Here is a 25,445-nt window from a genome sequence, read left to right on the forward strand (position 1 = left end):
AAAGCACACTGTGCTCTGATTGGTCGGCTGGATCAGGGTGTTGTGATTGGTCGAGAGCTTCGAGTGTGTTTGGGAAATGTCCCGCCCCTTACCATTACCGCCAGTTTAACACACTACTAACCAACTCAACCAGGCCCCGCCCCTTTATTCTCCGTATGAATTATTATAATGAGGAATATTGTGGCGTGTTCGTTCCCGGAAGAAACTCAAGACTACAGTGGAGGCGTTTCAGGAGTTCAGGAACACTGACACTGATATAGAGAAGAACTGGAGCTTCTTCATGCTCAAACTGCAACATCACACACTGAAGATGAACATGGAGAGAGAAGAATAGATGATCTTTAACATACTTTTACACATAAACTGAATCTGTATTTAAGAATGCTTTCCCAGTCACATGCAAATCAATAAAAGCTAAAAAGGCACGAATGGTTGTGTGTGATGGTGTTGTGCCCTGAAAGCTGCTTTGGAGTGTTTTAAAGGAATGTTCTGGTTAATCATTAGTATTTCTGTTAATAATGTCCATTAACTTATGAAAATACTTTGGATTCGTCCCTCAGTTTTACAGTAGTACTTTACAGCGGTGTAAGTAAAGCAGGTCAGCGCTCCCGAGAGCTTCACAGAAGGGAAGCTGGTACTCTTTCGTTAAAGCACACACACTCAGTTTATCCTTGTGAACATCATATGAACGTTACCAGCATATGTTGAACGCTTGGATGTAAGTTTGCACACACAAGGTTAGCAAGTTTACTTTAATTGTAACTGTACATGGAGCTCAACTTGAATCAAGAACATTCCTGTATGACAAAACTTGAAAAAAGGTGGTTTTATAATCTTTCTGAACACAAACATGTTTAAAGGGGTGGTTGATTATGATTTGACTTTTCTAACTTTATTTAGTGTGTAATGTTGCTGTTTGATCATAAACAACATCTCAAAGTTATGAAGCTCAAAGTTCAAAGCAAAGGGAGATATTTGCTTTTAAAGAAATCGCTTTTTAAGAACTACAACAAACGGCTGGTAGAGACTACACCACATTCCTCCCGGGTTAGTGACATCACCAACCCTAGAATTTACATAAACCCCGCCCCCTGAACACGCTTTATAGATTATCAAGACAGAATATGCTAATCAATGACTAGAAGATAACTACACATAAGCTACATAAATTCATCAACTAACCATTCAGAACGGTTGTCTACATGTTGTCACTTCTTCTCGAGTCTCTCCATCATTGTCTGACTTCAGTTTAAACATAAAAGGCTAAACGTTTTTGAAATGTTCAGTGCATGTGTGTGTGAAGTAAAAGGACACAAGCTGATGTAGCTCCGCCCCCTGCGCCGGGAGCCGCAGCTCATTTGCATTTAAAGGAACAGACACAAAAACTGTGCTTTTTTGCTCACTCTCAAAAAGTGACAACTTTAACATGCTATATAATATATCTGTGGGGTATTTTGTGCTAAACTTCACACACACACACTCTGGGGACATCAGAGACTTATTTTACATTTTGTGAAAAGGGCATTATACCACCCCTATAAATTATCCAAAGATTGAAACAATGCACACACACACACACATATATATACATACATAAAAACTATGGATCATTTCAAACTCAAACTCTTTCATTGTCTTAATGCAATTACAAAGCGCATCCATCACACCTTTCACTCCGCCTCTCAGGCACTTATCTGAACGCTTTTAAATGGATCTTGATTGCCGGGGCTTTTGGGACGTCGAGCACTGGTTATTGATCTGTCTGTGTTAACTGTAGAGCTCTGAGAGAAATCAATAGCACTGATAAACAGATTGAACTCAGACTATCTGTCGCCACAAGAGGCTTTTAGTGGTCCGGCATCTCTCAGTGATCTCTCACACATCAGCGCATCCGTACGAGCCGGTGAAGAGAGGACACCAGCTGCCGGGCCTCGGGACATTATAATGCCTTTCTGGCCAGTCCAGCTCTCCAGAATATTGGATTTCAGTTAAAGTTTTTATTGTTTTAGTGAACTATTTTAACCCTAACTAATACAGGACCATGTGTCAGTCCTTAAAGGTCATGAGATGAGGAAACCTGAACAGCACAAGCTTCACCCTCAAGTCTTCAGAGAGATAAAGACACACAGTTTGGACGAGAGACTGCCATCGTTCCCACTGGGAAAAGTGCCGGAGAGCTGGTATTCCTGAGAGGGTTTAAAAATGGCAACAACATATTTTTCCCAGACTTGAGCATGCTCTCTCTTTTGCACACACACACACACACTATCTGAGTGTTTGTTCAGCTGCAGTCTTCCTCTGCTGCTCTTGTCGGGTCTAGAGGTCACAGATCACAGATCTTACTGATAACCATAACGCACTCAAATAAAACGGCTGATCCATGTAAGCAGTGTGATTAATGTGAGCGCAGATCATGCTGGAACTGGACTGCTAATGACTGTGAACTCTCATACATTCATTCAGTTTCAGCAAAAACAGCAAAGGACTGAAAAATAAAGTCTTCCTGAAAAAAGAATCTGCAAACAGCGTCCAATCCTGGTCCTAAAGGGCCACCGTCCTGCAGAGTTCAGCTCCAAACACAGGTAAACACACCTGAACCAGCTAATCAAGCTCATACGCACTATCACACGCTAATCGTTTCTCATGAGGACGTCTGTAAAAGCACCTCTGCGTGGCATCTCAGTGATAACTCATGCGTTCGGGTGGCGATTACGAGTTTTGTAATCCCACGAACCTGTGAACACGCTGCTCGTGTGGCAGAAATAAAACGTCATATGCTTGGAATAACACAAATAAGTTATTTTATTTAATAATAGAAAAAATTATGTTATAATTATGATTTAATTCATTTAATTGTTAAAAACAGGAAGCTGGACGCGCGTATGGTATATCCGAAATGGTTCTTATATTCTTGCATTTTATCTAAAAAGGATAAAAATATGGAAATTAGCAGAAACAAGTAAATGCAGCCTCTTATTTACATGAGGTAATAATAAAGCTGACTGGTTTATAGGGATGGGTAAAAAAAAAAAATCGATTTCTCGATTTTAATTTTTACGAACCGATATCGATTCTTAAATCCCAAGAATCGATTAGGCTAGTCATCCTGTTTTCAGTTGATGAATGAATGGAACATTGTAGCACTGCATCCCATCCAATAAATGGCAATAATCTTTGTGCTTTGTTACTATTGATATGAAACAGTCTCAGATTTAAAATTATGTCCATTTTCTTACGAAATTCTAAAACATAAATACCGTTTTGGCGCTGTGGCGTGAGATCGCTCTGGCTTGATCTTCTCTTCCGCCTTAATAACACCAGTTACAGCGCAAAATAAACATGAATGAGCTTCTGAAAGTGTGTTAAAAGGTAGAGTACAACTTATCGAAGTCCGTATCATGTGACATGGAATCGTCCAATCAGTGTTTCAACCGTGGAAAGACGTCAGTAAAACAGCTTGTAAACAATGTCATGTGACGTCACATTTACCTCAGAAAAACCATATCCAGTGACCATAAACTCATCAGTCAGCTAGAAATATTAACTCTAGAGGAGCATTTTGTTAAATATATGCACCATATTACATACTCATTATCATTTTTAATGTTCTTCAATATTTAAATGCATGTTTTAATAAATCTGGAAAATGTATGACAGCCACCATTAACATTTTTATATAATTTCATATGACTTTATTATGTTTTTGTATCACTTAAATGATTGACATATTTAGCTTTTTTCTCTCTCTCTTTTGTGGAGCGGTGATGAAATATTGTTCTTGTAAAAATATCCCAGCATTTCAGCAATAAAAAAGTACAAATTATTAGGGATGCACCGATTGGGAAATTCTGGTCCGATACCGATACCGATGTTTAACATAACAACTTGGCCGATGGCCGATGCCGATGTTTTTTCTTTTTGTTATTTATTCCTTCTTTTGTGCCACGGAAACATACAAGTCTTTCGGCTCTTGATCACACTATTAGGGCTGGTCCGAATACCATTTTTTGAGATTCGAAGCTTCGTTAGTAATGAACATCGAACATTCGAAGCTTCGGAGAGAGAGGGTGCTGAACATATTCTTCTCTCTAATAAAGGCAGGAATCTCTATGTGTCTGTATGTCCGTTTGCATTTTTATTATTTCGAGAACCGTTCATCCAACCGACTTCACAAGGGAGTGCAGTGTCGCATTTGGTGCAATATAGACGGACACGCGAGACGTGACACATTCAGAATTAATAAACTTTTAGTGAGCTACAGAACAGCGCGAGCGGGAAGCGGCGCACGTACCTCACGCGGGCAGGGCTTATATGCTCCGAGAACGGACACTGGACTAGTGATATAAAACGCGCACACACAGGTCTGTTAAATTTTCTGACTAACAAATTACTGACACAGTAAAGGGTAGATTTAAATAAAGAAAAACTAAATAGAAATAAAGAAAAACTAAATTTAAATAAAGAAAAAACGAAATTTAAATAAAGAAAAAACGAAATTTAAATAAAGAAAACCAAAACTTAAATAAAGAAAAACGAAATTTAAATAAAGAAAAACGAAATTAAGTTCAATTAAAAACGAGATTAATTTAGATTGATAATAACGGGTAAAAAGACTAATACATTTTGTTTCTATTATTCTATTTTCCACAATGTCAAAGCAACGCAGCTTAACCCAAAACACAAGCTCAGGCATGCACTTTCTCTGTAAGAACGTGTCTCACGCAGGCAGTGTGCAAACTCCAACCTGTTAACATGGGAGCCTAAATAAAAACGGACATGCCACGCAGCTGAGACGCTCACGCCACGCAGCCAGTGTGTCGCCGGCCTTATTCAAGCGCAAGTGAGAACCGTATCGCGGGGGATCCCAGGTTGTTAAATGACTTTCTAACAGCCTAACAACCCCCCTCTTGAAATTTCAATGGAACACGTATTGCAAACTGCAAAACGCTGATCTTTCTCTGAAACTGTAAAATATTGCCACACGACCGCCATCTTCTTTGCCTAATCTAAGTTACTGAGGAGAGTGCGCGGGTGCCCTCTTCCGTCTCGGTATCTCCCCCCGCCCAAATAAAAAGAGGGAAAAAAAAGTTTCTCCTGAGCACAGCGTTCATGACACATATCATCGGCGAATTTCATTTTTATTTCCCGATGGCCGATGGCAGTTAACGAGGCAAATATCGCCCGTTACCGATGTTCAGCCGATGCATCGGTGCATCCCTACAAATTATATACATGCAAATTACAGTGAAGCACACCAGTTGTTGTACGGTGCTCGGCAGGGGTCAAAAATGATTTAAACAGTGATTTTTTTTATTGATCTGTTCTTGTAAACTCGGATATGTGGATTCGGAACGGCAAATAAATCCCCGCACGACCTTGGTGTTTGTCAGTAGGTTATTGGGCCGGGCGCGGATGGTGGGAGAAAAACACTGACTTTCTGGATCCGGACGGCGATAACCCCTGTAAATGCTGGAAATACCTTACGACCCCATGAGAAACAGTTAGCGTCCGCAGAGGACTTTACTAGGCATGACAGGTGTGTCGAGGCGAGTCGGATCTGAACTCTGCAGGACCGTGAGAGAGCATCATACATCTGGAGATCTTCTACCTTGGCGTGATGCAGGTCTACGCCGTACATGGACAGCTTCTTCGCATTTTCCAGAAACTGGGCGTCTGCTTGGGCTGGAGTCATTCCCCTGAAAGAACAGGTGGAGACATCAGACATCGGTCATCAGCACAGAGGTGGTCAGAGCAGATTTACACCTGATAATCCTGTGATCGTGACACACGAAAGAGGACTTCAGCTCTTTTCATGTAGGAACTACATCACTGTTTAATATAAGAACACTAGTCTAGTGAATGGAAGAGACAGACACCAGTTTACTCTCTGCATGAGGACACATTCCTGCTGTCCAGCCAGATTTGAGTCTAATCATTGGGTCTGGACTGCCAGCAGGGGCATGACGCCATTAGTGACGTCACAATCAATCAGGTTACAGTTATTATTTCAACATTTACATGAAATGACACTTTTTGAGATCTTTAAGGCACCGAATGTCTATTGCGAACAAACCCATACAATCTCAAAATAAAAGCATCTCAGATTCTTCAATACTCGACTACATACAGGGTACAACATATTACAAATATAAACACCATGAAGAAATATGGTCACAGTTCATCAGCAGCAGATCATAAGCAATCGCTTGGCATAAATGTGTGGCATTCAGTGATTCTGAAATGTGCGTAGAATCAGCAACAGTGCATTCATTCAATTATATCAGCATTTTGAACTTTAATAATCACATTAAGCCATGCTCAAATTTAAGAGCTCTTAGAAATGATTAAGATTGTTATAACGCTTAAGATATTTAAGACTTTTATGACCTTAAAGGGGACTTATTATGCAAAATTCACTTTTACATAGTTTTGTAACATAATTATGCATCCGCAGTGTGTGTACACAACCAGCCTATTGTGGTAAAGTTCCATCCACTCTGCCTATTTTCCCCATAAATCAGAAACAGTGTCTCAAAATGAGCTGTTCAGGAATGCCATTGTGCCGTCACATGCAACAGGCCCCGCCCACGATGGGCCCTATTAGCTTAGCTCCTCCCCTGAGCGAGCCGTACACCATCCGCCATGTTTATGCCCTCGCTAGAGCACTAAACGGCAGCATTCAAGAAAGTAATTGATGAAATTTTACACTAAATTCCCCTTAAACATGCTGGAACTGAACGAGACTGCTGTCAGACCTGTGAGACTTGTGTAGCTCCACCACCTTCTCCTCCAGCTCCTTGGTCTGGTTTGGGGCGAACTGGAAGTCGGAGATGTAGTCCAGGCGATGCTCTTCCGGGTCGTGGTCGCCCAGCTCGGCCTGCAGGGAGTATGAGCCCAGCAGCGCGTGCGTGACGAACGAACACGGCAGACGTCCCGATGCGATGTCCTGCCTCAGCTGAAGGCATAACAGATACCTGGAGAGAGAAGAGCACACGTCACGCTCCTCATCAAACCAGATATAAGCAGAACTCTGTGATGTCATCTACCTGGTGATGTCCTCGGTCAGCTGGGACGGGTCAGGAGGGTAAAACTTCACACTGAACGCGAACTGCCACTGAGAGTCTAGTGCACAACACACAGAGAACACGAGTCGATTAAAACAACATCACTTCCTCCAGTAGAGCTTCTCCAGCTTCAGTCCTTCCTGCTAACTACACTAAATATTACATCACAAGTGTGTGTGTGTGTGTGAGAGAGAAAGTTTCTTTTCCCTTTGCCCTTGGTTTTCACTAAGGGACACAAGCAGATGTGGAGGCATTGTGGGATACAGCAGCCAGTGGCGATTATGAAGGAGTCTGAACGGGTCTGTTCAGTCCATTAGCAAACCAACACTTCACTAGTTCATCATTCAGGAATGAGCGTTTTAAAGGCTGAGCCACACTAGTGATGAAGATGAGGATCTTGAGACTGCATTAGATCACATCGACTCGACTGACGTGCGCTCAGATATGGTTAGTTGCTTTCGTCTTTAGGTTTCTAGATGTCTCTGAATGTCAGTGGTTCATGCTTTCAGCAGCCGATAACTCACAGCATAAAACACACTGATGTCGACATAAGACTACCTGTATTTTACGGTATGCTGTGACCTCGTGTAGTTTTGTTGAGGGCTTTTGAGGATGATGAGTTTGCCACAGAACCTGTTCATGTTGACATCCGAGCATGATCGGGGGGGAAAAAAATCATATGAGAAATGATGCAACACTAGACAGATGAGAAAGATGATGTGAATTATGTTGCAAAACCCACAGATTGCTCATCATTAGTGATAAAAAAAAAATCAATGCATTCTGGGCACATGGGGGCAAACTGCTCATTTAATGTTCTCAATCTGGGTTTTTACACTGATTTCCTTCAATAAGTTTGACTTGACACAATCCAACAATGTTTGGGGAAATTGCCAACAGTCTAGATAACACTATAGTTTTAATGTAAAGGACATTATATTTTACATTTCCTGTGAATCAAACAGGTGAAAAGTTTCTGTTATCAGATCTAATGTAAAGGTTCCTATTAATACTGTATTTCCAGGCAATTGATAACTTTTCTCTCAGTTCTCTCATGAATCAGTCTGCAATGATTCCTCTAGAGTCACGGCTGAACCGAACGCCAGCATAACTCTGATGAGCAGTGAACAAGGCGACGCTCGTGCAGAAGCAGGACGGCTGAACCGAACGCCAGCACTAACACTGATGAGCAGTGAACAAGGCGACGCTCGTGCAGAAGCAGGACGGCTGGCGCTCCCGGTGATGCTCTCTGTGCCACTGGAAGGAAATGAGGTTCATATAATCCATGAGCGCATTCACAAAGCAGACATAAAATAATAAATGCAAGAATGAGTGGAATGAACTCTCGGGCATGTACGCTGGCTCACTGATCATTCTGCTGTGGCTGACTCGGGGTCAGAGGTCAGAACGCAGCTAAACAAAGTCAACCTCATTCTTTCTGAGTGTCTTTGGAAACGAGGACACAGCTGCCATTTTTACAGACGTGTCCTTCAGAAGGAGAGCCTCTCTCTCTCACTCTCTCTCTCTGTCCTGTTTTTCTATTTCCAGCTCTCCTCCAGACGCTCTACAGACTGAGTCATAAAAGCAGATAAGACATCTGATTCACCTGTGTGTGTGTGTGTGTGTGTGTGTGTATGTGTGTCAGATATACAGCCCCTGACTGGATGTCAAACAATGGCTCAGTTTATAGTGTAAGAGGAAGTGTTCTGCACACACTCACCTTCAGTCCAGTGCTGTAAAAGCAGATTAACCCTATAAAGCTACTGTATTAGGTTTGATTCACATATTTCTAAAGCCTCTAAATGATCAAGACTTTACTGTCACTCGATCTCCTGCAGTTCTTCTGTCTCTGACTGATAGTTTAGACTGTTTTATCCAGTAAAAGTCTTTCAGTGTAACTGTACAAACGTCCTCCTTCAGCTCGAGCTTCTCGTGTCTTTCTGTGTCAAATCTGCCCTGATTTATCAAGGAAACGCAAGAATAACTGAAGCCACTGAGGTTTACTTGATCATCCATCATCATTTATTAGAAAAATATGATCATCAGGCTTTTGAGGAAGGTTTATTTGTTCATCTGTCAATCATCATTGTATTGTATTGCATTATATGATTTAAAGGGGTTATGATCTGCATTTTTTTTATTATTATTTTATAATGTTTCCTTAGGTGCATTTATAATGTTAGTATGGTTTGTACATCAAATTTAGAAATGAAAGGCATTTTTCCTACCCTGATATTATCCCTCTGATTTGAACGCTCTGATTTGAAGGGGCGTGTCTGCTGTTAACGCCCACTGCTGTGATTGGCTGACACCTTTGCATATGAAACAATTATAACATGTTGGAATTCACTATTACAGCTCGGCAAGGTTTACTAATCGTGAAAAGTGTTGATTACGGCATTATATTTAGACCTACTCCCGTGGCATGAGAGGTTGCAATGATGAGCTTGTAGCCAATGACAGACTAGCGCATGAATGCAGTGATCTCATCATTGCAACTCGATTTCTGCACCCTCACGAATGCGGTCATCAACTAACAGCGTAAATAAGAGATTCATTGTGCATTGTAGACCGCGTCATTGACTATAACAGGAGTTTTGGGGAGAGCGCAGAACTCAGTCACTGATAAACTCACACTGTTTGATTAACAGTGATTATCTTTGATCGCTTTCTGTATGCAATTTAATCACTATTTAAATAACATTATTTTCATGCTACTAAAAGAAACAATGTGAAGTTGATCGTTTAGTCACTGACTTGATTTACTGATGTATAAACAGCATTAAATGATTTTGAGAATATCAGAAATCACTGGTCACAGATCAGGCATTAGAATTAACACGGTTACTTGCATGTTGTGGCGTTACTGTCGATTGTTTGCAAAGCCTGCGCCGAAATTGCAACTGATTTACCAAAGAATCCACAGTTAAATGCACCGAACAAACAAATAATGCTCTACTGAGACATTCACATAGTTGAAAAAAATTCCTAGCGTAAGGATCCTTTGGGAGTGGCCGGGCTAAAGACGCGATATTGTAGAAGTAGGCGTTCATCTGATTCTGCAGAGTCATAATGTGACGACTCCAAAACTAACCCTTTCAATGAAAGCCGTTTTTGGAAAAAACAAGGACATCGAGTTCTGAAACTTACAAGATGTTTTCGTGCAATGACCTCTTACATGCCAAAAGATCAAGGACCCCTTTAAAACTAGAGCTTTGAAACTCATTTAAATATAAATTTAAATATATCATTTAAATATAATCCAAGACATATTATTGGTATTTATATGCATTTTATGCAAGTATTTGCTACACTGTTATAAAGATCTCATGTACTCTTTATATTGTCCATATTTATATGCAAAATTTACTCTTTTTGTCCATATAAACATTAGCATCTGCAGGAAGTTGCTTATTTTTGTAATTTTTGTTTTTCCTCCATATTCTAACTTGATTAGACTATATGAACAAAAGCCTGATGTATAAAAAATGATACTTAAACACATATGCAAACTTAAAGTTTTTTTTTGTGTGTGACAATTATTAGATATGTCAGGCTCTACAGGGTTAAAGGCTTTAAGGCAGCACAGCTCAACCGAAGTGTGATCGATCCCTTTAGGAACAGACCTCTGCACGTGCAGCAAGTCTTTCTGAACACAGAACAGAATCGGTCAGCTGACAGCACGCATCAGTATTGTCAGGGTTTTGCCTGTGTTTCTGAATGCGGTGTGAATGAGGAATCCTCTCTCACTCCACCCTGTGTGCGTCATTCCAGCGCTCTGATAATTACAGCTGTTGAATCTGCAGATGTGTGAGAGGACGACGGAGCCAGAGACTGAATCACACAAACCCCCCTTCATCTGCCTGACTGATCACATGTGGAGAAAGAGAAAGAGACGGCACGTACTGCGGATCTGCCGCTTGATTTCCTTGGTAGGGTCCAGCCAGCACTGCAACAGAACAACACAGAGTCAGTAAAGCAGCTGCACTACAATATCAAGGTCTGAACAAATACACCGTTCTGTGACTGTGAGCTCGTTCTCTGCAGAAACGGACAGTGTTTGTCTTTAAGAGAGTCCATGATCTGACATCTGGGTCCCTAAAGTAGGCTGAGTGAAAGTTCACCATTGCACCTGATCTTGACAGTGGACTCTTCTGTCTACTTTGTGACGGAATTTAAACACATTTTCCTTCTTTTTTATCAACCCAGGCCACTGTGAATATCAGAATTATATCATTTAATAATTAATACTAGTATATTTCTCATTACATTTATGCATTTGGCAGAGGCTTTTATCCAAAGCGACTTACATTGCATTTCAAGGCACACATTTACATTCTTATCAGTTCTTGCTTTCCCTGGGAATCGAACCCATGACCGTGGCGTTGCAAGCGCCAACGCTCTACTGTTTGAGCTACCGGAAAGCTCAATTTTATAAATTTTGACAGCTTCATTATTATATTATAGATTACATCACATTACATTTCCACTGCATGTGCACACGTGGCTTTGCATGGCAAGTCTGTGTTAACAGCTTTAAAAGATCTTGGTTAATGAATCTCTTTGCGGTTTGCATAGATACAGCTGAGCTAGTGTCCTATATAATTTCAGTCACGCAGAAAACAGGCGGAAATCACGAAAAACTGTCATAAAATGGAAATTGAATCAACCGTGTAACACTGAATATCATCAATATTAAAGTGCCTAAAGGTCTCTATTACTGGCTCAATCAGCTGGACTGAGAGACTGATGACTGAACAGATCTAGAAAACAACATGTCTGACCAATCCCATGATGCACCTCACAAGAACACATGTATATACTAATGCTTTTAGCATCAACGTCATGCTTCATCACCAATGGCAGTTAAAGGATTGATCACAGCTAATCAATATCAGTGCTTGTTCAGTATCAGTGCTTTCGTGCTGGATGAGAGAGGCACATGAGCCTATTCATTTAAAAGTGGAAAAACACTGTAGGACAGATACCTTTTTATTTTTCTATTTAACACAGTTTGTGCTTGTTAGACTTGGTCAGGAATGTTTCTCACACACCGTTAATTTATTTTCGCTTTCTCTGGCAGCGCAACATCAAATATCGCCTAGATGTCTTGCTCCTGCAGAAGATGAAATGTGTCAGCTGCTTTTGCTAATGTTTTATTTAATGTTTAACCCCCGGCAGTAGCTGGTCTGTTACACCGCGGTGGTAAAACAGCCAGTGTCACGGCCCTGTGCCATCGTGACCTCACAGGATAGACCGTTTAAATCAGTCTCTGTGTCTCATAAAGCATCAGGAACACAGAGCTCGAGTCACATGGACTGTGTTAGGGTGTGTTTTGTTTTGTCCATGTCTTGTGTGTGAACTCACCCTCTGCTCAGCGTTGTCTTTAAAGCTCAGGCTGAAGTAGTCCTTCTCTACCAGATTCAGGTGCTCGCAGACTTCAAAAAACAGGTACTGGCCTTTCGCCCGTTTCTGGAGACACAAAGAGGAAGAAAGAAAGATGAGTGGAATATTTGGACATTATTTATAGACAATGTTGATCCAAATCACTTCATTAGTTGTAGAACCATTTATCGTGAAGGAACGGTTCACCCAAAAACCCAATCATTGTCAATAAATCACTCGCCTTCACGTCGTTACAAACCTGGATGATTTTCTTCTGTGATATTTTGAGAAATGCCTCAAGTTTTAGTGCATGAACAATTTCGCAGAAAACAAAAGGCAATGAGGTTTGGAACAACATGATGGTGAGAACATGAGCGCAGACGAGTTATTGTGTGGCACTTGAAGTATTCCCGTAAATGCCAGCGCTGGCGCTGTAATGAGTCTGAATGGAGACTGTGTGGAGTCTGAAGCGCCGGCTCATAATGGGCCTGTTTGAGCCGTTCCTCACATTCTGTTGATTCATCTCGATAGCGTGAGTGTTGGTGTGACTCCTGAGGAATGAGAGGCTTCTGGTTGGAGCTCAACAGTCCCTCTTTCCTCTCCAGACACCAGGAGCTTCCAGCATTAGTCATTGAGGAAGATCTGCATTCTTCAAATCTGTTCGGGCTTCAGCCCACCCATACGCCAAACAGCCCACGCCTCTTTCTGATCCATCAGTCATGGTTTCTTGCACCAAAACACCCTTGTGCATCCTTATGGACTTTTCTTTTGATCACTTTGCCTGTGTTAATGCTAACGACATCAAATTTGGCACAGGTGTGTATTTTTGTTGGAATTTTACTATTTCACCGCCATTTCCTTTAAAAAAAATCTATCTTGCACTAGGTACACAAAATACTTCCTCTCAGCACCTTTTGGACAAAAATGGCCCCATTGAAACCCATTAAAACGGCATTTTTTAATCCCAGGCCCGTTTAACTATAAAATGATGCAATCTTTGATAATAGGCTTTCATTCTGTTGGCAAGACTTCAAAATGTACATTTTTACAATTTTTTATCAGATGGTGCCATTTTTTTCAGGTTTGGCCTATAAAGCAAATAATCGCTTTATTCCTGTTTTCTGCTTCGGGAATATTATAGAGCCAATTGGATAAATTATGCAACGATAATTGTGTGGGTGTGTTGGTATGGATGTCAGAGTGTGGTTTGTGTTTGTAGTATTGAGAGAGAAAAACAACTGCAAATAAAGCCAATCACTGTGTTCACCAGTGGAGTTTTGCTGGGATGTGCAAACAAAATATTACCGAAAGCTCATTTTTTGAGATATCAACCTCAAATTTGGAACACAACTTATTTAGATTTATGGCTTTGATTTTCTAGCCGTTTTAGAGTTCAACTTGTTTCATAAAATATATATTTTATATAAAATAATGTTCATAAATAATTTTCATAAACCTATATAACTTTTTGGGGGATTTACTTAATTTTTTTTAACTTCAGATTAAAGTCTGTGCTCCCAAGCTTCAATTTTTTATGACATGGACATTTTTGTCCTCTATATAGCTGTGTGTAACTTTATTGAATTGATGCACAAGGGTTAAAATGAGCTATCCATCCACATTTATCCTTCATCCCCCATGAAGCTCTGCGCAAATTACATCACATACAAATAAGTCACATAAATATTAAGCATGAAATAATACCATAGCATTACAGACATTACTGTACAAATATTACTGTAGATATACAAGTCGGTATTATGTAACGTGTTTGTATGTTGCATGGATTAAATGTTCCGTCATTATCTAGAACACGGTTGTCATCTTGACATACAAACAAACTGTATTTTCCTACTTTAAGACTGGTTAACACAAGGATGATAACGATAAAGCTTATTCTAAATATGACAGAATAGCAGCACGCCAAAAACAGCAGCGTTACGGCAAAGAGGAACGATATCGTTTGAATCACTTTCAGAACGAATTTTTCCAGCTGATGAACGATAAAAACATTGACAATCAGCAAATCAGAATCCATCCTGCTTTAGAGAGCTCGAGCATTTAAAGCAGCAGACGACAGAACTGCAGCTCGCTTTTAATAAACAGAACAATATTGTGTTGGAGTGGACGCTAATATAGTTCCTGCTCTTGGTGTGAGCAGAACATTTTTAATGCGGTGTGTGAAAACCAGGATGGGAATGAGAATTCTGGGAGAAAATTAGAAATTGTTACTGCAAGTGAATTATTTGTGTAATGCGTTCATTGATCAGGATAGTAGACCACAAGAGAGCAGTATATGTTGTCTTGTACATATTTTTAGAGCAGAAAAGAAAAAGAAAATATTACAGAGGAACAAAAGACAGCTAGCGTACTTAAAGAGCTCTCGTGAAACCAACAACACGTTAAAATACCAAACGTTACTTTATTTTCCTCATGGATAAAATGGAGCATGCCGGGAAACACAGCTCATTCAGTCAAACTGAGAAATAAGGATGATTTATAAAACAACCTATAATCTGAAATGATTAGTTTCTGTACTTTTGAAAACGGTTTTGGGGAGTTTCCCAAACCAGAGGCTCCGACTATAATTTGAATGGCTCGAAGTAAATCGTTCAAAATAATGTGGATATGACCATGTCAATTAAACTGACAGCTGGTGCTACTGTACCTTTAACCCTTTAGACCCGGCTGTGTCGTCGCCGACACAGCCGTTGAAAACTAATCATTTTCTGAAAAAGATGACACCTTGCACATGAAGATAGCACAATGTTTTAGCATTTTAGTCAAAAAATCTAAATATGTGAAAAACACCTATTTTAGCTTCAGGTTCTAAAGGGTTAAAACTTGGACTGTATTTTACAAAAGATGATATTATGACCGTTGAGATTGTTGTAATATCATACACATGATAAATGTCCTTGTGTTTCAGTTCGGTCTCAGTAAATGGTCTGGATGGATTGGAGAGGAAGTGTTGAGTTGCGAATGGGTCCAGTACTTAAAAAGTATATTACAAAAGAGCAGGGAATTTTTGTCCCATTTCAACAGTGTAAGTCTAAGCGACGGTCGGATCAACTACACACAAACAAAAACCAAAAGAGTGCTTGTTTAAGGTTTTAATGTGTCTTGTTATGACATGACACAAAACCCCATAAGCTGCTGTTATGGATGCAATTACACACCAACTAATCCGTTCCGAGCGTTCAGTCGCACCAGATTTACTGATGAGTGATCAGATGTTACGCTCCGTAAACTTAACACTGAATAACACACACACACACACACACACACACACACACACACACACACACACACAGAGAGATGCTGCTAATGGATTTCAGTTTCCAGTGGATCAATACTGGACAACAGCAGGCCTGCATTAGTGAGAAGTGCATTAGGGGAAGGACGAGTGCAAACAAACACCGACGCTCATCTCACTGCACAGCTGCCTGATGATAATGTGTTAATGGCTAAGGAAAGCCACAGGTGGAGACATGTTCTCATGGTGTCGGCACAACAAACCAGAGAGATTTACAGCTACTGGTGAATCTATGAGCCACAAGGAAGAGGGAAGCATCAACTCTGCAGCTCTAAACTCATGAGTGTCAGCTGGTCTAGAGCAGATCACAGATCTACAACTAGAGTCGAGGAAGTGATGATTTCACCACTGCTGTCAGGCATTAAAGAGAGACAACTACGAGGATGAAGACACCAGCATCAATAGGAAAGAAGCATCAACAGGATCTCATTCAGTGCGTTTACATGGAGAACAATATTCCGATATTAAGCCGATTAAGACAATACTCTGATTAAGAAACTACCGTGTAAACGGGGATTTCTGATTATCTCTATCCGTCTAAAGATCAAATTAAGAAACGTGGAGTAATCCTATTTTATTCATTGAAGTTCATTATACACACCTTATAACATATATCTTATATTATATACACATCTTATATTGAAGTTCATTATACACACACCTCAATCACACTATTAAGGTCGTGTGGGAGTTTGAGTTAATCAATCTATGTTTTATAACATGTAAAACAGGAACACGTAACACGTCATGTGAACCCTTCATCAGAATATGAAAAAGGTCAGTAATTATATCACTGCTGTCCATGTAAACACAGTTATTGGTGAAAGCTATCGTTCAGGTCAGGGCTACAAAAACACATCCAAGGACTTTAGATACACTTGAGCACAGTGATCAACAAGTGGAGAACAGTATGGCACAACGGTGACATCATCAAGAATAAAGTGTCCCTCCAAAGTTGAGGGAAGAAGACAGAGAAAACTGGGAAGGGAGGCTGTGAAGAGGCCGACAGCAACATCACAAGAGCTTCTTCTGACAACCATCTCCCATATTCTCCATCAGTCTGGGCTATGAGACGCAAACCTTCTCTGACTAAAGCTGAACGAAGAGGACTTTCACCTTTCAGCATGACACTGATCCAAAGCACACATCATAAACAACAAAAGAATGGCTTCAGCAAAGACAGATGAACGTTCTGACCTGAATCCGATAGAAAATCAGTGAGAGAGCTGTGCACATTAGAAACCCTCACAGTTTAACTACTGCTAAGCATAAGACATTCTTACATTTGTTTTATAAAAGATTTCAAAGCATTAAGACACTAAGCACGAGCTGAGAGTGGACGCTTTTACAATAATACTAAAACACAACATTGTATTTGTATAGCACGTTTAAAAACAACTGGTGTTGACCAAAGCGCTTCTCAAAAGCCAAGGAACAAACAATAAGATAGAAAACATAAAACAGTAAAGAACATTAAAGGACAATAAAAATGGAAAACCTATGAACTAAGGTTAAAAAAAAAGAATTATAAATCAAGATATATTGAAAGAATTTGAAAAAAAGATATGTTTTCAAAGAAGATTTAAAAATTGACAAAGATTGGGCGGATCTGTTTCCATAACTTCGATGACCGCAAAAGCACGATCACTCCTATTTTTAAGTCTAGTTCTAGGAACAGATGGTGGATCAGAGTCCCCGATCTGAGTGATCTCGACTGTGGGCGGATGCAGTAGTTCAGATAGGGACTGAGGAGCCTGGTTCTGCAAAGACTTAAAACAAATAACAAAACTTTAAAATCAATTCTGTATGTAACCGGTAGCCAATGAAGCGAGATCAAACCCAGTGTAGTGTGTTAATTTTTACGCTTCCCTTTGAGAAGCCGTGCTGCAGCATTTTGAACTAATTGCAAGCGTGTGATGCATATCTGCGGACACCAATATGTAAAGAGTTGCAATAATCTAATCGGGAAGTTGCAAAAGCATGCATAGCAGTCTCAAAGATCTCAGCAGACAAACAGGGCTTAACCCTGGCTAAAAGAGGAAGATGATAAAAACAGGACTTAACCACAGCACGTATCGGTTTATCATATTTAAGGTTGTCATCAGACAAGACCCCCAGATACAGAGCTGTATGGTAACAGCGCTTGGAGATCGAAATCATGAATACTGCGATCATTTGAACCAAACAAGATCATTTCAGTCTTGCTCTCATTAAGACGTTTTAGTTCATCCAAACAGTCCAATATTGGCTTTAAAGCAAGCTTTTCATCACGCTTCAAAGGCACGTAAATTTGTGTGTCATCAGCATACAGATGAAAAAATAGCCCACATCTAGATCAAATAGAACTCAAAGGGAGCATATAAAGATGAAACAGGACCGGACCAAGAATAGAGCCCTGAGGAACGCCAGAGGCCAATTGCATTTCAGACGAAGACTGTTGCCCGATGCAGACTGAGCAACTCCTATTAGTTAAATATGAACGGAACCATTGTAGCACCGTACCCCGAAAGCCCACGCACGCTTCTAGACATGATATGAGAATGTTGTGATCGACCAGGCCAAATGCAGAGCTAAGATCTATAGACCAAAGCAACAGATTGCCCGGTATCGGTGGTGAGCATTATATCATTCATGACTCTTAAGAGAGCTGATTCTGTGCTATGACGATTTTTAAAACCGGATTGAAATTTCTCATGAATACTGTTATTCAAAAAAAGACAGAAACCACTTTTTCAAGAATTTTCGAAAGAAAAGGTGAATTTGAGATTGGGCAGAAGTTACTCAAAAGTGTAGAATCCAAATTTGTTTTTTTTAAGACAAGGCAAAACCGAAGCATGTTTAAGACAGTCGGGAACGATCCAGGTGTGAAGACATTTGTTGATGATGAACAACAAATCAGGACCGATAGCTTGAAATACTTGCTTAAGTAAAGTAGTGGGAATCACATCCTGAGAGCAACTAATAGGTTTTAAAGTTGCAACAATCTCATTTAGGGAGTCCAAAGAGATAGGCTCAAAGACAGACCATATAGAAGAGCAGACTCTGGGACATCACGTGGCGTATAGGCTGACACAGGCATTTGAGATTTAATCAGTGAGATCTTCTCATTAAAATATATCTGGAACTGATTAGTAGTGGGATTCAGATCAGAATCTATTGAAAATAGGGCAATTGGGCCTATTGCTGTTAGACAGGATCAACTCTGAGAAGTATTTACGTTTGGCAACATTATCAGCTCGCTGGAAAGCAGAGAGGGTGGCCATGCTGCTTCCTCCAGCTGTGTTGTCCGGTTTAGCGGAGGTTAAGGAGATTCACTCCACGGTGTCGAAGGCGGGAGGAGACGACCGTGTGAAGGCACAGACGAAGAGGAACAACAGGTCGAAGCCACCGATGCGAGGGAAGAGACCATGCAAAGGCACTGGCAAAGCGGCGCTCGTAGGCCAGCACAGGTCCAATACACACAGGCGGAGACCGGGCAAGAGACTTCAGCGGAGCAGCGCTTCCACCCCGCTTGCCTCCGACACCGTCACCTCCAGGGAAGATCGGTGGGATCCCAACACAGGTGTGGGTGAGCAGGTAGGGGAAATCAGCAAGACACATCAACGTCACTCTGGGTTGAGTCGATAGCATGCGACATGTCACAGTCCGAAATTAGTAGGGACAGACATAAAATCACAAGATTTAAAAACGAGACGGAGAGCAACAGACGGCATGCCACATCGCCATCTTTACCATTTAAAAAGGCCTTTTGCTTGCCAAACTATCAATCAGAGGACATTGTGTGCGACAGAGAGACTGTATGAAAGAAACTAATGGATCAGAGAGTAAATGAACGTCAGTGAAAGCCTAAAAGAACATGATGAAAGAAAGAGACATGAATGAGAACAAAAGAAGGAGCTCCAACTGCAGCCTGAACAATAAGATGCATAATGGAGTTGTAAAGTCACAGAGAATCACTGATGGGATGTTTGAAGAGGGTTTATTCAGGATCAGCGACGTACAGGAGGAATCACAGAGCGTCATTGTGAAGGAGCGTCCGGAAGCATTAGCGTCAAGCACACACACACACTCGTGTGAGCTCTGCTGTGGCCTCGTGTGTCCCTCGACTGGAGACCGACCCTGATCAGGAGAGTCTCATGATGACCAGGACATTCGAGAGAACTCTAACACATCCGGATTCTGCTTCCAGGAAAACACACGGCTGGATCTCTGCACTTACGGCATTAAAAACACAGCGCTTCTGTTATATAGGTCACTGCGCTGTGATTGGCTGAAGGTGCATGCGCTGTGATTGGCTGAGTGGATCATCCATACGCTCTCGTCTCAGCCAGAGAACAGAATTAATCCTGGCATCGGGCCAGAAACACAAAGCAGAAGAGCAGTAAGGATGGACAGAAACACCGAACATCCATGAGGGGTCGCCCAGCAGTCATGAGCCCCCTCTTTGTCCCGATAAAGCGTCCCGCCTGGAATGCTTTGTTTGGAGCTTCGGCTTATGCGTCCGGGCGACCCGGAGACAGTCGCACTCATCTCTGAGCAAACATGTCACCGTCTCGTGCATGAACAAACCAGGACAATAGCGCTTAGTGATGCCTCAGCACTTTCCGGTGACGGGACAAAGCCGAGCCTGTTGAAAGCTCACAGAGCGGCCAGTAATGAGACCCCAGAACATCATATCCCAACACTCACCTGCACTGCTCCCATTCCAGCATCCGCCGGGAACACCTCCTGCTCACTCCATTAGACTCACTTAAACCACCACGAGAACACCTGCAGAGCACCATGTCTTTAACGGTTTATTTACATGCTATTTAATATAAATTTCAATTTATTTATTAAAATATTGTGTAATGGATATTGATTTTATTGCAGCAATTCTGTGTGCACTCTCTGTGAAGGGTGTGAAACGTTTCTATTTAAATGTGCAACGTGTGTGTGTGTGTGTGTGTGTGTGTGTGTGGGCGGGCGGGCTTGTGTGTTTTTTCAAGCATTGATCATTGTAACCAATCACAGACATGTTCAGTTGAGTGTGTGAAAGCAATGACAGATCAGAGGCACTTAAGTTAGCCCGAATCCACTCAATACCACACAAAACAAAGCTTTTGTTCTCCATGCTTGGGATTATAACCAACAAACTGTAAACACAACGTAATAAAGAGCTTGTTTGTGCAGCTTCATTGATTATAACGGGAGATTGGGAAGAGTGAGCTTGCGCTGAACTGAAGTGATTGTAAAGAGAGAGTATTAAAATACATGAAATGAATCGTAAATAGTCATAATTGAGTGATAACCAGGGATTGACATTAACTTCTTTGTTCACCAGTCACTGTGGCTAGCGGTTTTCCAAAGTCACTAGCCACCCAGCATCTTCACAGGCCACCATTCTGACATCAATACCATGGGGGAAAATGGCCATATAGATATTTTCAATAGCATCTCATAATTTGGCAGCGAGTATATTAGGCTGCTGTCACTTTAAGACCTGATGCACGGATCCATTATACAGTTTTATTTAGCCAATATACTTGTCTTTATGTGTGTCTTTAACACACAAATGTGTACATTTCCAAAATCAATGTATCTACAGTGCGTTGACTGTTAGTGTTCCTTTAGTGTGTGTGTGTGCATGTATCTGAGTGTGCGTGAGTGTGTGTGTCTGGAACCCAGCAGCAGACGCAGACATTGGTAGTTTAACACTGACAGCAGGCCCCCAATTATCTGTCCTCCGAAACACTTTACACACACACCAAATCACTGCAGGGTCAGAGGTCATCATGCATTTAAATGCTCCTGTCAGCACAATGACTGATCCTATTACAGCTACTGAACACACACACACACACACACACACACTCCTGCACCACCGCACACAAAACTATTATATTATATCATATTCAGGGTTTGAAATTAACTTTTTCAGTCACCGGCCAATTTGGCTACTAAATTTTTTAATTACCGGCCATTATATCTGATAACAACCGGTGAAAACAAACAGGCTCATCCGGGTTACTGAAGTCAGCAGCGTTTTCTTGCTAGGAACGTTTTTTTTATTTTTTTTATTTGGTGAGCTAATAAAATATTAAAACTCAATATCAATATTTTGTGTAGGCAAGGCAAGGCAAGTTTATTTATATAGCACATTTCATACACAATGGCAATTCAAAGTGCTTTACATAGAAGAAATTAAAATAATAAAAAGAAACAAGAATAATTAAAACAGTTTAGAAAAATAAAATGAAATACAATACAGTACAGTCGGATGAACAGCGGCACAGTGCTCATTCAGTAAATGCACAGCTAAACAGAAGTGTTTTGAGTCTGGATTTGAATGTGACCACTGTAGGAGCACATCTGATCTCTTCTGGAAGCTGGTTCCAGCATAATAGCTAAAAGCAGACTCACCATGTTTAGAGTGAACCCTTGGTATTTCTAGCTGATATGATCCTAATAATCTGAGTGATCTGTTGGGTTTATATTCAGTGAGCATATCTGCAATGTATTGAGGTCCTAGGCCATTGAATGATTTATATACCAGTAATAATACTTTGAAATCAATCCTAAATCTAACTGGGAGCCAGTGTAAAGACCTGAGGACTGGTGTGATATGTTCATATTTTCTGGTTCTGCTCAGAATCCTGGCGGCAGCGTTCTGTATGAGCTGCAACTGTCTTATGGTCTTTTTGGGAAGGCCAGTGAGGAGTCCATTACAATAATCCACCCTGCTGGTGATGAAAGCATGCACAAGTTTCTCTAAGTCTTGTCTGGAAACAAAGCATCTAATTCTTGCAATATTTTTCAGATGATAGTATGCTGATTTAGTTATTTCTTTGACATGACTACTGAAACTAAGGTCTGACTCTAGTGTCACACCAAGATTCCTGACTTGATGTTTAGTTGTTTGACCCCTAGAGTGAAGGTATGCGTTCACCTTGAGAACTTCATCTTTGTTTCCAAACGCAATAACTTCAGTTTTGTCTTTGTTTAATTGAAGAAAGTTTTGACACATCCAACTGTTGACTTCATCAATGCATCGGCACAGGGAGTCAATGGGGCTGTAATCGTTAGGCGATAGGGCTAAGTAGAGCTGTGTGTCGTCTGCATAGCTGTGGTAAGCAATTTGGTTGTTTCTCATTATTTGGCTCATTGGGAGCATATACAGGTTGAACAGGAGTGGCGCAAGAATTGAGCCTTGAGGGACTCCGCATGTCATGGATGTCCACTCAGACTTATGGTCTCCTATACTCACATAATAACCTCTCCCATCTAAGTATGACCTGAACCATTTTAGGACTATCCCAGAAAGCCCCACCCAGTTTTCCAGCCTGTCAAGAAGTATGTTGTGATCGACAGTGTCAAATGCAGCACTGAGGTCGAGTAGTACCAGCACTGATAATTTGCCTGAATCAGTATTTAAGCGAATATCGTTTATTATCTTTATGAGCGCTGTCTCTGTGCTGTGGTGCGGTCGGAAACCAGATTGAAAATTATCAAAGTATCCATTCGAGCTTAAGAATTTGTTCAGCTGATTGAAGATAACTTTTTCAATGATCTTGCCTATGAAAGGAAGATTTGAGATCGGTCTATAGTTGCTTAATATGGTCTTATCCAGATTGCTCTTTTTCAGGAGGGGCTTGACAACTGCAGTTTTCAGGGAGTTTGGAAAACTCCCAGAGAGAAGTGAGGCATTTACCACTTCTAGAAGATCTGCTTCTAAACTGTTTAACACACTTTTGAAGAAAGATGTGGGAAGTGTGTCAAGAGCGCATGTTGATGTTTTAAGGTGCTGTACGGTTTCTACCAAAATTTTGCCATCAATTTTTTTGAAATCAGACAAAGTTACTACTTTTTCAGGTGGTCTGATCTGTCTGACCCCAGTGCAACTCAAGGATGTGCTGATCACCTTTCTGATATTATTGATTTTGTCAGAGAAGAAAGAAGCAAACTCACTGCACTTGTTGTCTGAGAGCATTTCACTGGGAATCTGGCTTGGGGGGTTTGTCAGTCTCTCTACAGTAGCAAAAAGAGTGCGTGTGTTGTTTAAATTGCAGTTTATAATATTTGAGAAGAAAGTCTGTCTAGCTTTGCCTAGTTCCATATTGAAAGCATGAAGGCTGTCTTTGTAGATGTTATAATGGACTACAAGTTTTGTCTTCCGCCACATGCGCTCTGCTTTTCTGCATTGTCTTTTCATATTTTGCACTGCTGTTGAGTTTCTCCAAGGTGCTTTTTGTCTGCCACTCTTCTTCCTGACTTTCACAGGAGCAATATCATCAATTGCACTTTTAACTTTTGAGTTAAAAGAATCAAGGAGAAAATCAACAGAGTCTGCAGATATGCTTGGTGTTAAGGATATAGCCTTCATAAATAGTACACTAGTGTTCTCATTTAAGCATCTCTTCTTGACAGACTCAGATCTAGCTTCAGTGGCAGGAGAGATCAATATATCAAAGAAAATACAGAAATGATCAGACAGTGCTACATCCTTAATAACAATCGATGAGATGTTTAGACCCTTACTGATAAGTAAATCTAGAGTGTGTCCATGATTGTGTGTGGGTCCACAGTGGGTGTACAGTTATTTAATTATGCCATCGTTGACTTGCTCTCTCATGTTTCTTACAAACGCAGCCGCTGCCATTTTGTGACTATTGTTTTGTACACTGTTGGATTATAAGATACAAACGATTTTAAAACAATTTAATCTCAAATCAATATCTCTTCTCTCCATAATTATTTCTCCATAATTATTTCTAAGTGTTATGACCGTATCTCTTAAATGTCCGTCTAGTTTGATCTTGCCGCTGAAACTGCTCTCTCCGCGAAGCTTTGCGTTTAAAGAGCTAATAAAATATTCATACTCAGATCAATATTTTGTGTCTAATTATATACTTATATACTTATATATTATATACCGTGGCAAGTAGCGTGTAATAAGCGGGATAATGTGCATCCAGCTGATTGTTATCTCAGAATAAACCCCTTCAAGCTGATATAAGACCCCCTCTTCCAACGCTTCCCGTCCAAATTGTATCATGTATATATTTATATATATTAGGGCTGGGGGAATTAACGTGTTAATCTTTGCGATTAATTTGAGATGTTTAACGCGTAAAAAAAAATAAAAATAACGCAGCACCTTTTTTTTTGCCTCGTTTTATTGACTTCCTGTTGCGGCTGCTATTGAAAAGCCTGAAAATATGCCGTCCCGCCCCTCCGTGTTCGGCGATCAGGCTTCATTCTCGCGCAGCTTTCATGAGCGGGTCTTTTCCGCTCCGTGTGTGTGTGTGAATAATTAGTAAAAAAATAAACAAATAAATAAACAATCTGTTAAATTGATTATGTTGATTGATTATTGAAAAAGAATAATACATTGATATATTGATGTTTAATATTATTTTAATATAGGGCTATTTTCTGTTGTTGTTTAATTTAATTAGGTGATTCTAAGTTTAAATATTGATGATTACAATCTTGCGGGAAATGCAATTAATTACAGCAAATTGTGCAATTAGTTAATTTTAAAAAAAACTTTTTTAATTAATTGCTATGGAAGTAGGCATGAACTAAAAAACGCTCGCTCTGTTCTGCTCACTCCGCACCCGTGGACACACACCGTTATGAAGGCCCGTGGACACACACCGTTATGAAGGCCCGTGGACACACACCGTTATGAAGGCCCG

The 25,445-nt window shown here is 40.6% G+C and overlaps 1 protein-coding gene across 19 annotated transcripts in view; it reads right to left on the reverse strand.

Annotated features, from left to right (window-relative positions):
* Positions 1–25,445, reverse strand: part of epb41l2 (erythrocyte membrane protein band 4.1 like 2) — a 103,651-nt gene that overhangs the window by 35,461 nt on the left and 42,745 nt on the right. For all 19 annotated transcript variants that reach the window (XM_082147880.1, XM_082147876.1, XM_082147879.1 and 16 more), the window contains exons 5-9: positions 12,432–12,536; positions 10,971–11,013; positions 7,047–7,122; positions 6,756–6,974; positions 5,609–5,696 (exon numbers count right to left, since the gene is read on the reverse strand). In XM_082147880.1, the coding sequence (XP_082004006.1) occupies positions 5,609–5,696; positions 6,756–6,974; positions 7,047–7,122; positions 10,971–11,013; positions 12,432–12,536 (531 nt within the window). The remainder of the gene's footprint in view (positions 1–5,608; positions 5,697–6,755; positions 6,975–7,046; positions 7,123–10,970; positions 11,014–12,431; positions 12,537–25,445) is intronic.

The sequence above is a fragment of the Leuciscus leuciscus genome (assembly GCF_965113295.1).
Source record: "Leuciscus leuciscus genome assembly, chromosome: 19".
Lineage (NCBI taxonomy): Eukaryota > Metazoa > Chordata > Actinopteri > Cypriniformes > Leuciscidae > Leuciscus > Leuciscus leuciscus.